At 41.8% G+C, this 17,400-nt stretch overlaps 1 protein-coding gene across 1 annotated transcript; it reads right to left on the reverse strand.

The window, feature by feature from the left end:
- LOC115589986 (uncharacterized) lies at positions 1-16,867 on the reverse strand. Its single transcript, XM_030431205.1, has 7 exons — positions 16,814-16,867; positions 15,991-16,344; positions 15,801-15,902; positions 14,720-15,046; positions 1,821-2,147; positions 897-1,229; positions 1-645 (listed from the first exon to the last, which is right to left on the reverse strand). Exons 1-7 carry the CDS (start codon positions 16,848-16,850, stop codon positions 575-577), a joined length of 1,551 nt encoding a protein of 516 aa, XP_030287065.1. The 5' UTR covers positions 16,851-16,867; the 3' UTR covers positions 1-574.
- Between the last annotated feature and the right edge of the window lie 533 nt (positions 16,868-17,400).

A 17,400-nucleotide genomic window follows, 5' to 3' on the forward strand; every position in this document is an offset into this window, starting at 1 on the left:
TGAGTGTATGAAAATTGATTGTGAAATTGACTGCGATGCAAGGGGGCACTGGCTAAGATTTTGCCTAGGGCACCAAATTACTCAGTGGACTTACAGCAATAATTAGTATGTGCAATATGTTTATATATATTTCACTTTTGGTGTGTATTTCCATCGAAGGTTTAGTCTTAAATTTCGTATAAAGATCCATTAAAAAAATGTTAAAAAGTGTTAAATGTGAGTGCTTCTATCTGTAGACACTCTGTAAAGGTAATGATACATGTTGTTACTGCAGAGACCTGCTGTCTCTACATCTGAGGTTGTATTTACACTTTACTGTCAGAGTTCAAAGGATCTAAACCACATGTTTCAGTCCAAACCAACGTGTGACATCACTCTGACTTCACTCTGACATCACTCTGATCAATAGTCATCAATAGTGAGTGTGTAGACTGTGTGTGAGAGTCAGAGTGAAGAAGAAGCTGACAAAGTGTCCTCCCGTCTTCATCTGTTGTCCATCAGTTCCTTCACCTCCATTAAGTCTCTGATCCAAAGTCACATCAGATCAATAATCAAAGATTGACCAACAGACTGATCAAACAGATTGATCAGCCATCAGGAGCAGGCTCAGTGTCGGATCAGTTTGATCTTTGATCTGAATTCTCCCTGCAGAGGAGACAGAGGACAGTTAGACAGAGACAAGCAGCAAACCAGAGACAAGCAGCCAACCAGAGACAATCAGCCAACCAGAGACAAGCAGCCAACCAGAGACAATCAACCAACCAGAGACAAGCAGCCAATCAGAGACAAGCAGCCAACCAGAGACAATCAGCCAACCAGAGACAATCAGCCAACCAGGGACAAGCAACCAATCACAGACAGACACACAGACCTCTGTTCTGTATCTTCATTCTGACCTTTGACTTTGAGCTTCACTGTTTTCCCTCTCAGGCTCCACATGTCCTTGTCGATGACAAGACACCAGTATTCTCCTGTGTCTGTCTCTTTGGGGTATTTCAGGGTCAGACTGAGGTCTCCAGTCTTCAACAGGTCTTTCTTCATCTCTGTTCGGTCTTTGTAATCCTGGTGCTGTTTCTCAGGCTGGTCAGATCTGTTCTCATACAGGTGGACTCTCCTGTATGATAGTTTATAGCGGTACCATTCCACTGTAGCGTCCTCAGGCAGGTCAGGTGTAGTTCTGAAGGGCAGCTGGACAGACTCCTCCCCCTCCTCCACCTCCACCTGACAGTCTGAGAGGAAACAAAGCACAACATCATCTGTACAGACAGCAGCAGCAGGTTTGAATAACTTTATTGACTGATTACAAAGTAGTAGAGAAAGCTGAAGGACAGAACCAGATGACAGCAGCAGGTAACAGGGGACAGAAACACAGGAAGTAAAACCAGGTTTTCAAGGTGTTGGACATGATCAGAGTCCTGATGGTGTTGTGATGTTTTGTCCCTGTGGTCTTCACAGTAATGTCTCATCTCAGTGTTCAACTGCTGTTTGTTGCTTCTCTTTGTCACTTTCACATTTCTGGACGTCAAATTTAACATTTTCTTTGATCAACTTCTTCAACGGGAAGTGAAGATTTGTTGAATCAGCTGAGAACTGATCATCAATCAATAACTGATACAAACTATTAAAGCTGCATTTCTTTGTTCTAAGTGATGAAAAGATTTGTTGTTTCTTTCAGCTCGTTCCTTCAACTTTCTTCTGGATCAAATGAAAACATCACATTCAGATCAATATGGTCAACTCTGATTGGAAATCAGCTGATTGATTTCAGTACTGACCTCTGACCTGGATCTACAGTACTGACCTGTATCTACAGTACTGACCTTTGACCTTCAGCTCCACCTGTTTCTTCCTCAGGATGCGTTTCAACCTGTTGTAGACGGTGCAGGTGTAGGTACCTCTGTCCCAGTCTGTGAGGTATTTCAGGGTCAGACTGAGGTCTCCAGGTTCCAGCTGGTTTCTCTTCATCTCTGTTCGACCTCTGTAATATATGTGCTGTTTTTTAGGCTGGTCAGAACCTTTCTGATACACATGGATCTTCCTGTCATATCCGTTCCTCCACTCCACTTTAGCGACTTCAGGCAGGTGAACTGTGGTTTTGCAAGGCAGCTGGACAGCCTCCACCTCTGAATCCACCTCCACCTGGTAGACTGAGAGGACATCAAACCACAACATCAGCTGTACAGACAGCAGCAGGAACTGTGATGGTAACATGACCTCACTGTCCCATCCTTCTCTAATAATCCCAGGATTCACATCCTCAGACAGCCTCCACTATTTATTTATACAGAGAAAAGTCTCTCATCCGACGTATTCTGCCAATTTTAAATTAGTTATGACACTAATTACTTAAGCCCTATTCACACGGGACTAGTATAACCTGGGGACCTCCAGTAATTTGTAATAATTGCAGAGGTCGTCTGTGATCTTAATCCCGTGCGAATCTGCCACATCCGTAATTTATAAAGTAAAAATTCCACCGCAAATGACCTTCCATATTTTACCAAACACAGAGGTCATGTGATAATATTAGTCCCGTGCCAATCGGCATCTCTGTGATTTTGGGTCGTTTTTTGTTTATCTTAAGATTTTTTGTGTTTTCCACACCTTTTTTCTACCTTTTTCCCGGTCGAGAATGATGGAGGCTCTGTTGGTAATTATAAATGAAAGTTTTGACAGCATTTTGGGTGCAAATTCAGGAGGATCATTGAAAAATCTCGAAAGAGATTAGATGGATTACATGCATGGCAGCATGCCATAAGGAACATTTTTCTATCTTTCAACAGGCTCACCAGTTATTATATTAAAAATATCCATATCTAACCGTTGTGCTGCTCCAACAAGGGCTCCGGTACGATCGATCCGGGAGATAATGTCAGTAAATTAGAGTTAAAACACAGACTTCACTTATCCTGTGTGAATGCGCCGCACGAAACACAGACGTGGTGGGGTAATTTCTAAATCACTTGAAGTCCCCAGGTAATACTAGTCCCATGTGAATAGGGCTTTAGGAATAAAAAATAAAGTAAAAAACAACATTTTTATTTCAGGCCTTTTGAGGGCCCCCTCCCCGATTGAGCCCTGGTAATCAGTCCCAGTCGACGCCCCTCAGCTGGTCTCAGAGTTCCTCCACTTCAGACTCCAGACAGGGTTCATACACATTTTTAGAGGTCAAATTCAAGCACTTTTCAAGCACTTTTAAGGGTCACTTTCAAATTTTTCCAGCACCTTATCGCTGGGGTAAAATACATATCTACAGGAATATATACACTCATGTTTTTTTTTCACTTTTTATCACAATTATGTACATTGTATTATGCAGCAAACATCTAAAATTATGTTTCATAACAGCAAAAAGTTTAGAAATTAAAGGAGAACACAAAGTTTTATCCAAAAAAAATGGAAGCCACTTGGCGTTCTTCAGGCACACTTGCACCGAGACAAAGACATACATTTTTATGTTTCAAAATGCATTGTTGGGAGTAACGCATTACAAAAGTAATGCAATTACTGTAATGCATTACTTTTTGCTGTAACGCAGTAATGTAAGGCACTACAAAAACAAAAAAAGGTGATATTTTACTCGGTACAAATCTCAGTAACACGCATTATAATGCATTTTAAACCCGAAATTAAGTGGTGTGTTGTTTTTATACAAATTCGCCAACAACTTCCTGTTAGTGCTAGAGAACTATTAATTGAGGAGCAGATGGCTGCAGCAGCAGACAAGTTGGACTCTGCATTTGCAAGATGGACATGCACTCATTATTTTCAGTTCGTCAGAGACAAGGATGTGAAGAACATTATAGTTAAGGAAAGCAAACTGAGGATGAGAGCGGAGAAAAAACTAAACAGCAAAAACAAACTTTCTCCCTTTCTGCAATGCTTGAACCTCGAGAAGTGAGGAGACTGTGGCAGAGTATGTTGTCGAAGATATGCTGCCATTTTCAACAGTGGATTCTCCGTCTTTTAGAAAAATTGTGAGCAAGATCCCCATCCAGGCTAGCAATGAGAAGGTAAGCTCTCACTGCCTAAACATGTTAGTGCTGCTGGACTACTGACTATAATATAAACAGCCAATAGAACAGCGACATATGTCAATCTGTTTTACGTCAGTCTGTATCCAGATAAAACATACAAAAACTTCTGTTAAACACAATAAACATTAGCTAAAGGGCCTTACAATGGAGGCTCCCCCCCCAAACACACACACACACACACACACACACACACACACACACACACACATACAACCAGCTGTTTTTGAAAGGTCTGCCCAAACTGAATTTGAGCGTTAACATTGAACATTTGGGATGTACGACCACTTTCTGCCCCATTAACAGATTTAAGCTACATTGAAAATCAATGTGTGTGTTTCAAAAACTTCAAATACAATGTAGATGCATTATAAGAATCTGTACTGTCCCTGATATATAGAGGAAGGTGGGACATGTCCATGCATCATGCATGTTTAATCACATCTAGAGGACATAAGATCTTAGAAAATGTGTGGTGCAATCAGCTTTCTCTTATATTAATAGAGACCAAGGTGTTGACATACAAAAAGTTTTGACACATTGATTTTTCACTGTAAATCTTCTCATGGGCGACTTCCGCTTCCGGTATGCCCGAAGCAGACGCTTGATTTCAGCGCTCCGTCCGACCCAAGAATAAAAGTTCCCGAAACAAAGGTAAACTTTACAGAAGAACACGCGACAGTGCTCCAAAATGAGCGCAAACCAGAGACAGAACAAGAAAGACACTAGAAGCGGAAAACAGGACGAAATCAAGTCTAACCAGAAGCAGCTAACGCTAGAAGCTAGCATGGCTAACGGCAGTAACAATGACGAATCGGAATTGCTAGTAGAGCTAAGGAAACTCAGGCGAGAGAATGGCGACGCCTTCCAAGATACTAAACAGTCCCTAAACAGACTCGAAACATCTGTGGGGGAAATAAAACAACAAATGGAGAAGCTAGACGAAAGATTGACCACGGTAGAGCACAGAGTGAGTAACGCTGAAGACAGGAGTATTCGCCATGAAAGGGCTCTCGGCTACCTGTTGAGGAGGGAAGCCAGGCTCACCGCTAAACAGGACGACATGGAGAATAGACTACGGCGCAATAACATCAGGGTGTATGGGATCCCTGAAGAAGCAGAAGGGAAGGAGATGGTGCCATTCATGGTGGAGTTCTTCAGGACAACACTGACACTTAAAGATGACGTGGAAATTAAATTGGAACGAGCACACAGAGCTATTGCTCCAAAACCGAAGACGAAGGCTTCAACAAGATCTATAATAGTAAGATTTTTGGACTTCAGCGTGAAGCAAGCGGTGCTGCAGCAAGCCTGGAAGCAACGAGACATCACATTCCAGGGCCAAAAGGTCTACTTCGATCAAGATTACTCGCCAGATGTGCAAAGAAAGAGGAAACAAGTGCGGGAGGTGATTAAAAGGCTGAGGGAGAAAAACATAAAAGCTCAATCTGCGTACCCGGCCCAACTCAAAGTTTTTCTGGACACTGGTGTGAAGGTGTTTCCCTCCCTACTGGAGGCACAGTCGTTTTTGAAGGGGCTCGGAGTTGCGGCTGAAATAGAAGAGAGAGATGTCCTGGAAAGAGAGCTGACCCAAGACACTTGGACGACACAGGACAACCGGAGGAGGAGGAAACAGCTACTGTCTCCCACAGAAATTAGAGCCATTACTGAAAGACTGGACACACCTATGTGAGGGACGTGAGTAAAGTCAGTCCTGCTGGATAAATCACATCCCATATGCAAACTACACAGGCATTCTTACTATAAGATAATCTTCTGTTAAGTGACATTTTGATTTTATGGACATGAAAACTTCGGGCTACACACTTCTACAAGAAAGCAATGAACATGGCCGGGTCGAGGCGGGAATAAAGAAAGAGAGACAAGCCCGCTGACAACAGGGCGTTCAAGGCAACACAATCCCCACATTAGGGTAATCTGGGAGATTGTTGCAATTGCACTTTGTGTTTTTCACCCAGAGAGCTCAATCTCTCTGCTCATTTTAGATCGAGAGTGGTCTGCCTTTAGAAATCTCATTTGCAAAAACTGCAGGTTTTTTTGTTTGTATATCGAGACAGACCACTAGTCAGTTGGAAGTTCTAAAATGTTCACAACATACTGTTTATTTGTTCATCATGTTCTACTGTTACTGGCAAACATAGGTATGAAAGTCGGAAGGCTCTTGGATGGTAATCTGACTTTAATTTTGGACTTGCGAAGCATAGTGTTCGAGCTACTGCAGCATGGGAAAATTAAGAACGGAACAAGAAGAACATGCTAAATGTTATAACTTACAATGTAAATGGGGTTAATCACCCTATAAAAAGGAAAAAAATACTTTCTCAACTTAAAAGATTAAATTGGCCGATAGCATTGCTTCAGGAGACTCATCTGGATGATAGGGAACACCAAAAATTGAAAAGAGAATGGGTGGGCCAGATTTTTAGTGCATCATACGAAAACAGAAAGAAAAGAGGAGTGGCCATTTTGTGCCACAAATCGATAGGCCTCATACCAGACAAAATACATGCAGATAAAGAGGGACGCTACGTGATGGTTGTGGGTGTAATTGGTGGTATAAACCTAACTATTATGAATCTCTATGCACCAAATGCAGATAATCCAACATTTTTCAAAGAAATTGCGTCACTCATAGCTGAACACTCTAAAGGGATAATTATAGTGAGAGGGGATTTCAATTGCGTAATAAATCAAAGAATGGATAAATGCCCCTTTGAATTAAGAGCTCAAACATCAAAATCTAAGTCACTATGCAGTATGATGGTAGAACTAGGACTGGTAGATATATGGCGCTTGAAACACCCTAAAGAGAAGGACTACACACACTTCTCAGGAGTACATAAAAGCTACTCTAGAATAGACTTCTTCTGCATATCAAATCAAAACGCTTACAAAGTGGTTGGCTGCCATATTGAACCCACAACCATTTCAGACCATGGGCCTGTCATCTTATCTTTGAGGTTAAGTCCAGAGAAGCCTGCTAAATTCTGGAGGTTAAATGTCTCACTACTAAACAACCCAAAGATAGTACAGGACATAAAAGATGAACTGAAAAACTTCCTGGAACATAATGATAATGATGAGGTGTCTGTATCGACATTATGGGATGCTGCTAAAGCAGTGCTAAGAGGGAAAATAATCGCCCTCTCCTCCAAACTGAAAAAAGAACGGGAGAGATTACAATCTGATTTGGAAGACAGTATAAAAAACCTGGAGCAACAACACAAACAAACAAAAGATGACTCTATTCTAAAATCTCTAAGCCAAAACAAACAGAGGTTGAACGACTTGCTAACACATAAAGCAGAGGGTGCTCTACGATTCTCCAACCAAAAGTTCTACGAGCTAGGGAACCGAGCCAGCAGATTACTGGCCTTTCAACTACGTAAGGCACAGGCAAGCCGAGTGGTTCATAAGATTGTGTGTCCCTCCTCTAAAAAACAAATGTCCCACCCAAAAGACATATCAGAAGCCTTTGCAGCCTACTATAAGAAACTATACGATTCATCAGAAGAAGAAAATAAAGAAGAAATTATTAGAAACTTCCTAGGTCCTCTCAAATTAACAAAACTAGATGAAATTGATGCCAAAGTGATGGCCGAGCCGATCACAGAAAATGAAATAAAAGAAGTTATAAAGAATCTAAAAAATAACAAATCACCGGGGACAGATGGGTACCCGGGGGAGTTTTATAAATGTCTTCAGGCAGAAATCACACCACTGTTACAAAGAGTTTTTAATTATGCCTTGAATAAAAAAGATCCCCCGAAAACCTGGTCAGAAGCAATTATATCTGTAATATATAAGGATGGGAAAAACCCTACAGAGTGTGCCTCATACAGACCAATTAGTCTGCTCTGTAATGATGTGAAAATGTTAAGTTCAATAATGGCCAAAAGAATTCAGATACACATTAACAAAATAATTAAATCAGACCAAACAGGCTTCATACCAGGAAGGCAGGCATCAAACAATATTAGACGTACCTTGAACATTATTACAACAGCTAAGACTAGTGATCAATCTTCCATGCTTCTCAGCATTGATGCTGAGAAAGCATTTGATCGAGTAGATTGGAGATACCTGGAATATACTTTGATAAAAATGGGCTTTCATCTGGACTTTATTAGCTGGATTAAAGTATTATACACGAGTCCAAGCTCCAGAGTGAGGGTCAACGGACACACTTCAGAACAATTTGAACTTAAAAGAGGGACAAGGCAAGGATGCCCGTTGTCCCCCCTATTATTTGCAATTAACATAGAGCCCTTAGCAGAAATGATAAGGGAAAATCCTTCGATCCATGGGATATCTAGTAAAGGAGGGATACACAAAATATCGATGTATGCAGACGATATAATATTGTATATAAGTGATCCTTTGAGCTCTATTCCTACACTGCTTAATTGCTTAAAAACTTTGGATCTGCATCAGGCTACAAGGTTAATGAGTCTAAGTCGGAGGCGATGATGCTGGTGGGGAAATGGCCATCTGAACTGGAAAGGATAGTCTCCTTTAAGTGGTCAGCTCTGGGATTCCGGTATCTGGGTGTTATGATCACTCCAGATATTTCACAATTGTACAATGCAAATTATGGGAAACTAATTACTCAAATAAGAGCAGATTTAGAAAGATGGAAGATACTCCCACTATCCTTGTTTGGCAGGATTGAAACAATCAAGATGAATATCCTTACAAGGTTGCTCTACCTTTTTGAGACGCTTCCGGTTTGGATTTCATCTTCTGTATTCAAAATGTTAGACGGGCTAATATCTTCATTCCTCTGGCAAAAGAAAAAGCCCAGAGTTAGACTGAAACAACTAACTTGGCCCAAGAGACTGGGAGGTCTTGATTTGCCGAATTTAAAATGATACTTTTGGGCAGCACAACTTAGAGCAATGGTAGAGTGGCTATTGCAAAATGAAGAAACAAATTGGCTTGAGCTAGAAAAAGATTCATGTGCAACAATACCTCTTGAAGCATTACCTTTTTTGGATAAGAAAACTCAAAGCAAATTTAAGATTAAAAATGACTGGATTAAGTGCACTCAAAGAGTTTGGAATACAGTTAAGAAAAAGATTGGAGCCCCTCTGGAGATTTCAAGAACGATGAAAATTTCTGGTTTAATGAATTTTGAACCAAACAAACTGGATGTTGGGTTTAAAGAATGGGGGAAAAAAGGGCTTATATTGATACACCAGATGTTTGAAGGGGAAATACTGCAATCTTTTAAACAACTGCAGGACAGATTTGGTCTGACAAGTCAAGACTTTTACAGATACTTGCAACTGAGAAGTTACTTGATGTCGCATAAAGAATGGAGTTTACTCAAGAAACAACCCACCCCTATAGAAGAGTTGCTTATAAATATCATAAAAGAAAAGATAGGTACTAAGGTTGTTTCTCAAATTTACAAATGTTTAAATTTATTGATGTCAGGGAGTGCTCTGGATATAAAAGGTAAATGGGAGTTAGAGATGAATGTTATTATCGAAGATACATGCTGGGAGGATGTGTGTGAGGAGGGACATAAGATATCCAGCAGCCCAATTTGGAAAGAGTTTAACTGGAAAGTAAAAATGAGATATTTTAGAACCCCCTCCATAACTTCCAAATTTGGCAGTAGTAAAACAAATTTGTGCTGGAGGGATTGTCACCTGATAGGAGACCAAACGCACATATTTTGGGACTGTCCAAAGTTGAAAAATTACTGGAAAGGGATTCAGAAAGAATTATTTGTTATATTAAACATTAATTTGCCTCTGACCCCGCAATTTTATATTATAGGAGCACTCCCTAAAGGAAGATGGGAAAAAAAGAAGCTGTATCTTTTACATGTCCTATTATTAATAGCTAGGAAGATGATAACTGTTCTGTGGTTAAAACCGCTCCCCCCTACTATACTCCAGTGGCAAGAGAGAGTAAAAAAGGTATATGTGATGGAGAAGATTACAGCACACCTTCATCTTAAGATGGACATTTTCACAACAAGATGGGGTCCTGTAAGCAAATACTTAAACCTACCAATGTGAAACATGGTCAACCTATGCTATTTCAAAACTGTCCAAGTGTATCAGTGATTTAGAAGAAGGTCAGAGACGGCCCAGAGGGCCTAAGTTGTTTGCCAAGCTGTTATTTGTTCAAACATTGCATGAAATTCTTGTTTGTTTGTTTTGCATGTGTGTAACAGAAAGAAAGATTTGATGTAAACTAAAGGATTTGTGTTGACACATATGAACACCAATAAATACTTGGTTCAAAAAAAAAAAAAATCTTCTCATGGGACTGAAACAGGTACTACACCCCAAATGTTTCAATTTTAACATTGCAATTCATGTTCAGCATGTTCAGCCCTTTCAAAAACTGTTTTCAGTGTTGATGGGTTTAAATTTGTGTTAAAGTAACTTAAAAGTAATGCAATAGTAATGTAATGCCTTAACATTCAAAGACAGTAATATCATAATGTAATAAAGTTACTGAAATGACAATAATAAATAATGCATCAAGTGTGTGGAGTATCTTGCCCAACACTGTCAAAATGTGTCACCTATCTGTAAGAAATCTCAGCTTCCATCTAATTTACTTTATAAGAAGTAATGAAAAGTGGAGAAAAGTGAACATTCTGTTTTCACACTTCAAGCTCTTACAGACGTCAGTGCCTGGTGTGAAGTTACAGAGGAAAACTGAACAGTCAGTTTCTGAGCACTCTTCGTTTATTCATCAAAGTTATTAATATTGAACGTGTCATCAGTCCAAACTGCATCAAATTGGACCTTCTCCTCACCCATCCTTCTATTGCTACCAGCCTACATGTGTGACAACACACAGACAGTCAGGCACTAACTTAACGAGGTCACGTAACGTGATTAATGGTGCGTTAATTATTCTTTAGTGTGTTATGGTTTAGCTAACGTTAGCGGTTAGCATAAACAAAGTGTTAACGTGCAGCGCTGGCATAAGTTACTCAAAAAGTCTTCACTTACATTTCATGTGACTGGAGAGCGCAGACCTGCAAATCTTTTTTGCAGACCTTGCATGACGCCACTCTTTGATTCGGTCCTTATCTTAACCATAGTTTGTAACTAGAAAAATTGTATTTCCTGCGAAAATACAGTGTGAATACTGAAGGCTGAAGTGAGATCTGCTGAACGTACTGCCGAAAATGCATAAAACTATAAGAATGTTGAAAAAAAGGCGAAAAGCTGTAGATTAAGAGGGCAGGAGGATGTTATAATGGTGAAAGAAGGCAAAAAAGGTGAAAAATTAAAGGCTGACGAAGACCGAAAAAGTTTAAAAAGGTGAAACAGAATGAAAAGCTGTAGAGTAAGAGGGCTGGAAGAGGTTAAAAAGGTGGAAACATATAAAAAGCTGTAGAGTAAGAGGGCTGGAAGAGGTTAAAAAGGTGAAAACATATGAAAAGCTGTAGAGTAAGAGGGCTGGAAGAGGTTAAAAAGGTGAAAAAATATGAAAAGCTGTAGAGTAAGAGGGCTGGAAGAGGTTCAAAAGGTGAAAAAATATGAAAAGCTGTAGAGTAAGAGGGCTGGAAGAGGTTCAAAAGGTGAAAAAATATGAAAAGCTGTAGAGTAAGAGGGCTGGAAGAGGTTAAAATGGCGATAAAATATGAAAAGCTGTAGAGTAAGAAGGCTGGAAGAGGTTAAAAAGGTGAAAAAAGGATGAAAAGGTAAAAAAGTTTAAGGGTGAAAGAGCTCAAATAGGTGAAAAAAGGATGAAAAGGTAAAAAGATGTAGAGTAAGAGTGCTGGAAGAGGTTAAAATGGCTGCACATACGCTGGAGGAGGAGCAACCATGAAGCAAGCCAACAAGATTTCCTATATTTTCTATGTATACATTGTCTACGTGAAGTAAAAGATATGAGATCCAAATCCAGCTGAAGAGAATTCTTTCTCCAGATTTTCCAGCTGTTCTACACTGTAGCAATGATGTCACACACGCTGGCTCCAGCAATAAACACGCATTCTTCAGATACACACGCAGGAGAAATAGAGAAAGACAGAGATCAAAATGTCCCCATAAGGGTGAATGGGAAAACGCCTCCCAAACCCCTGTGATTTCTGAAACAAATGTAATGGTAATCGTCGAAATATGTGTATGTTGAGTGACAGGAGACATGGCTGAACTTGTTGATGTCGTTTTTATTTCTGTCGAGTGAGAAATGAGGGCACAAGAGTGAGAGACAAATCAGGTACCGTCTGCTCTCGGCCAGATATGTAGCCTCAAAATTAACATTGCGGCTTATGGGGCTATATTTCAACTTCTTGTCGCTCTTGGGCTTCTAAATCCAAAACTGTAAGCCCCACATCTGAAATAAGACCACCAGCTGACACCCAACAAGATTTCCTACATTTCTATGCAAATATTGTCTATGTCAAGTAAAAGATGTGGGATCAAAATCAAGCTGAAGACATTTTTTTCGCCCACTCTTCGAGCAGCCTCACACTCTAGAGATGATGTCACACACTCTAGCTGACGCAATACACACCCATTATAAAATCAGAAGATGAGCTAAAAGTTCTTAAAACTAAAACTGCGATATTTTCAAAACCGTACTAAATTTTTAAAAACTGAATACATCGCCAATAGTTCAAGGTCTTGAGACTGTTTTAAAGTTTGAATGGTGTCTCTCGCTCAACGTATGAGGAACAAGATGAGGTTGAAAGTCGATGAGTTTTGAAGAGGATCTGAAGCTTTTCCCATTTGATTCAATGTTACATTTTTTTGGGAAAGTTGAAAAGTTGAAAAGTTGAAAAGCACAAGGTTGAAAGAGCTGAAAAAGCTGAACATTTTAATATTTGAACTTTTCCTATAGTGTATGCTGAAGTTATAGCAGAATGAAATTTGAAAAAATCCCCATAAGGATGAATGGGCAAAATTTTGCAGAAAAAGCTGAATATTTCCAAAAGTATAAAAGGTAGAAATTAGAAAAATAGACGCCATCATGTCCTAAAAAAGCTGAACATTTTGATATTTGAATGGTTTGAACCGCTCAAGAATTGTAGGAGGAGATATGAGCCGAAAACCGTACGGAAGAATAATACATTCCAGAAGAACAATAGTGTGAATGCTGACTCAGCATTCACACTAATTAACATTTTCAAGCCAACGCTCGTTAAAACAGCAACCTCCCGGTGTTTTGTCATCTCCTGCTGTCTCTCTTCGAAGGGGGCGGGGTCACACACAGACCAGCAGGTCACAGAGAGAGGCAGAGAGGAGCAGAGAGAGGCAGAGAGGAGCAGAGAGGAGCAGAGAGAGGCAGAGAGGAGCAGAGAGGAGCAGAGAGAGGCAGAGAGGAGCAGAGAGGAGCAGAGAGAGGCAGAGAGGAGCAGCGGAGTCCAGGAGGAAACATCTCCACATATAATACGGTTCTCTTACTGATCACACAACTCCTGAGCCTCCATGAGGTGAAGCAGACGAGTGTGAGAGGCAGCGTGAGGCTCTGCATGGTTCCTGTCTGACCTGCTGTCCTCAGTACTGTTACAACCTCCACCCATAAATACATATTCCTCATTATTACATTTATCAATCACTTCATTTAAAACATGTAGAAACACCACTCTCTCCACTCCCACAGCCGGAGCATCAATATTAATAAACACCATCTTTACGTCTTCACACACTGCTCTCACTTTTAACAGACGGCCTTTAATAACTTCTTCACTTTCTATAGACTGAGGAAGAAAGTTAGTGGAAACAACAAGTCCAGCCCCACAACTGTTACTGGTTTGTGACTGAAGAAGGTTTCAGCAGTCCACTCTGTCCTCCAGTCAGTCTGGTTATCAGCAGTACTGTGCGTCTCTGTACCAAAATAACATCCAGCTTGTTGAGAGAACACAGCTTGGAAAGAGACGCCCTTTTCCCATCATCCCTTGCTCCATTTATATTCAAGCTGCCTGTTCTTATGTCTCCCATAGCAAAGAAACAAGGTGTAAAACAGAAAAGAGTGAACAAAGCAGGCAAAAGAAGAAGTAACTATTTGACTCATTCATCCAAAACATTTCATCCTCTCAGAAGATACATAAACAGTATAATCAAAATCCTCCACTGTGAACTTCAACATCAAGTTGAACTCCTCAGTGTTGTTCAGAACCATGAAGACCTGCCTTCTGAAGGAGACAACATGTCTCAGGTGTGGAGGTTTACAGCCCAGAGGAATCAGTTTGACTGGAGACATTAACTGTCCGTGTCTCTCCAGTTCTCTCTGCAACATTTCATTACTAATGAACGGAGGAACTCTGGACAGAATGATGTTTCTGGCTGGATGAACCAGCGGTACCACCTGAACAAAGGTGTCCTGGATCAGTACACCTCGTTCAACAACCGTGCTGACTTTATCAATACTGTCCAGAAAAATACCCACTCCATTGTTCATCCTAGATTTGGACTTTATACCGTCATAACCGACTATTTCTCTGATTGCTGGACTGCAATCCTCCACAGAGCAATTAACAGTCGGACAGAGTTTGACTCTGTGTCTGTGTGTGAGCATCTCCAGATGAGGACGATTGATACTGATCCACTAAAACTACAGCACAAAATACTACTGCAGAAATCAATCTAACACACAGACACACAAAATATAGAAACACACTCGCTCACTGAAATGCACACCCACACTCACTAAGAGAGAAACAAAGAGAGAGAACTGACCTTTGACCTTCAGCACCACTTGTTTCATCATCAGGATGTTTCCCTCCCTGTTGTAGACGGTGCAGGTGTAGGTATTACTGTCCCAGTCTGTGGGGTATTTCAGGGTCAGACTGAGGTCTCCAGGTTCTAGCAGGTTTCTCTTCATCTCTGTTCGACCTCTGTAATCTCTGTCCTGTTCTTCAGGCTGGTCAGAACCGTTCTGATACACATGGACCTTCCTGTTGTCTCTGTCCCTCCACACCACTTTACCGTTTTTAGGCTGGCAAACTATGGTTTTGCAGGGCAGCTGGACAGACTCTGCCTCTGAATCCACCTCCACCTGGTAGACTGACAGGACAACAAACCACAACATCAGCTGTACAGACAGCAGCAGGAACTGTGATGGTAACATGACCTCACTGTCTCATCGTTCTCTTATAATCCCAGACCTCACTGTCTTATCCTTCTCTTATAATCCTAGACCTCACTGTCTCATCCTTCATTTATAATCCCAGACCTCACTGTCTCATCCATCCATCCATCCATCCATTTTCATCCGCTTATCCGGGGCCGGGTCGCGGAGGCAGCTGCCTGAGCAGGGACACCCAGACTTCCCTCTCCCCGGATACTGCCTCCAGCTCTTCCGGGAGGACCCCAAGGCGTTTTCAGGCCAGCTGGGCGACATTGTCACACCAGCGTGTCCTGGGTCTTCCTCGGGGTCTCCTCCCGGAGGGACATGCCAGGAACACCTCCCGAGGGAGGCGTCCCGGGGGCATCCGAAACAGATGCCCGAGCCACCTCAGCTGGCTCCTCTCGATGTGGAGGAGCAGCGGCTCTACTCTGAGCTCCTCCCGGGTGACAGAGCTCTTCACCCTATCTCTAAGGGAGCGCCCTGCCACCCTGCGGAGGAAACTCATTTCGGCCGCTTGTATCCGGGATCTTATTCTTTCGGTCATGACCCAAAGTTCATGGCCATAGGTGTCTCATCCTTCTCTTATAATCCTAGACCTCACCGTTGACAGTCTGTCTCAACAGTCAGGGAGCTACTAGAGTAAAGATGCTGCCCAGGTGCATGATGGGTAGTGTAGTAGTAGTGACATACCTGACATGAAATAGTGCCTAAAATGTACTAAAAGAGCTCCAGAAACAACAAGTCCAACAGCCAGGAGAACCAGGAGAGCTTCGGCCCAGGATGGGAATCGTTCTGTGGGAACCAGAAACATAAAGACCATGACCTCTGACCTCTGACCTCTGATCTGTATCTACAGGAGGTTTTAGGGTTAGTTGCTGACCTTTGACCTGCAGCTGTACGTCCGTCACTCTCCGTTCTCTCTGTCTCCCCCTACTGAACCCTCTGACGGTGCAGGTGTAGGAGCCGCTGTCAGAGAGGTGGAGTTTTGTCAGAATGAGGCTGAGGTCTCCAGTTTCCAGAGCGTCAGTCTTCATGGATGTTCGGCCGCTGTAAAGCTGGTTTTGGTCTTTAAGTTCATCACCTTCCTGCTGATGCTGGTGGACGGTTGAAGGATTGAGATCGTAGCGGCTCCACACCACTGAGGGCTCGTCCAGTTCATCAGTGGGAAAGTCACAGGGCAGCAGGACAAACGGGTCCCCCTCATACAGCTCCACAGCTGAGGCATGCTGGGAAACTGTGAGGTCACACAGACAGAGAGGGTCAATGACAGCAGCCTTATTTCATGTCATGAGTGAATGTGGTCCTCTGCAGTGTTTGCAGCCTGTAAACTGTGCTGCTAAAGCTCAACTCAGACTCTGTGTGAATGAAGGCCAACATTTACATCCACATGTGATGCTGCTGTCAGCAAAGCATCATTATTACGTTTGTGAACAGAAGCCATCAGAATGTGAGCGAGCTGCAGGGATCTAATCCTGAAGAACAGAAGAGAGGACAGTGTGACTGTACAGTCTTCTACATTCATCAGGGTTTAAAGACACAGTGAACATCTGCTGCCTTTAATCTGTTCTTCATGTGTTTCTGTGAAGAAAACATGGTGCTGCAGCTGAAACACACTGATGAAGTGAAAATGACACAGATCCACATTAAAGACATGATGTTGGACCGAGGTGACAATCAGATCAGAGGGAGGAAGGTTATCTTACCGTGCACGAGGATCACAAACACCACAAACATCTTCATCTTCCTGTCACAACTACAACAAGCACAAAGTCCTCTTTACTGAGCTTCACTTCAGAAACACATGGAGGACATCAGTGGACAGCCAGTCGTCACTTTGCTGCTGCTGACCGTCCACTGACACCAGGACTGAACTGAACTTTGACTGTGAGCTGTTTACAGTAAATCACATGTTGGACGCTGCTTTTGTGAGCTCTACAGCTGTGATTCACTGTCTCTCTCCTCATCTCTCTGTCTTAGTTGTTTATTCTTGGATTTCTGAGTCGCTCATAGTCCCACTGGTTTTGTACCGCAGTAAACTTTAGATTTTATACTGTATTCTGTCGATTAGCTCAGGTTTAGCCTTTCACCACAGTAACACAGCCTCGATAAAGAAGTGTCATGATGGCTGTGTTGACTGTTTTGCAGTTGTCTCAGGTGTCTCTATTAGAGAGACGTGTCCGTGAGCTACAGCAGGATCGAAAGGTTTTTGAGAAGGTTTGACACGAGGGATGTAATGAGACAACAAGACAATATATTTTACTTCACTGAACATCAAGAAGTTCATCAGGAT

Source organism: Sparus aurata, chromosome 10 (assembly GCF_900880675.1).
Source record: "Sparus aurata chromosome 10, fSpaAur1.1, whole genome shotgun sequence".
NCBI lineage: Eukaryota > Metazoa > Chordata > Actinopteri > Spariformes > Sparidae > Sparus > Sparus aurata.

Bases quoted from the DNA above. Each gene is read 5' to 3' on its own strand.
- LOC115589986 (XM_030431205.1), bottom strand. From the start codon at position 16,850: ATGAAGATGTTTGTGGTGTTTGTGATCCTCGTGCACG. The intron at 15,047-15,800 runs GTATGTCACTAC...TTGTCCTGTCAG, and splicing joins TAGGCACTATTTCATGTCAG to TCTACCAGGTGGAGGTGGAT. The intron at 2,148-14,719 runs GTCAGTTCTCTC...ATGTCCTCTCAG, and splicing joins AGTGGTGCTGAAGGTCAAAG to TCTACCAGGTGGAGGTGGAT.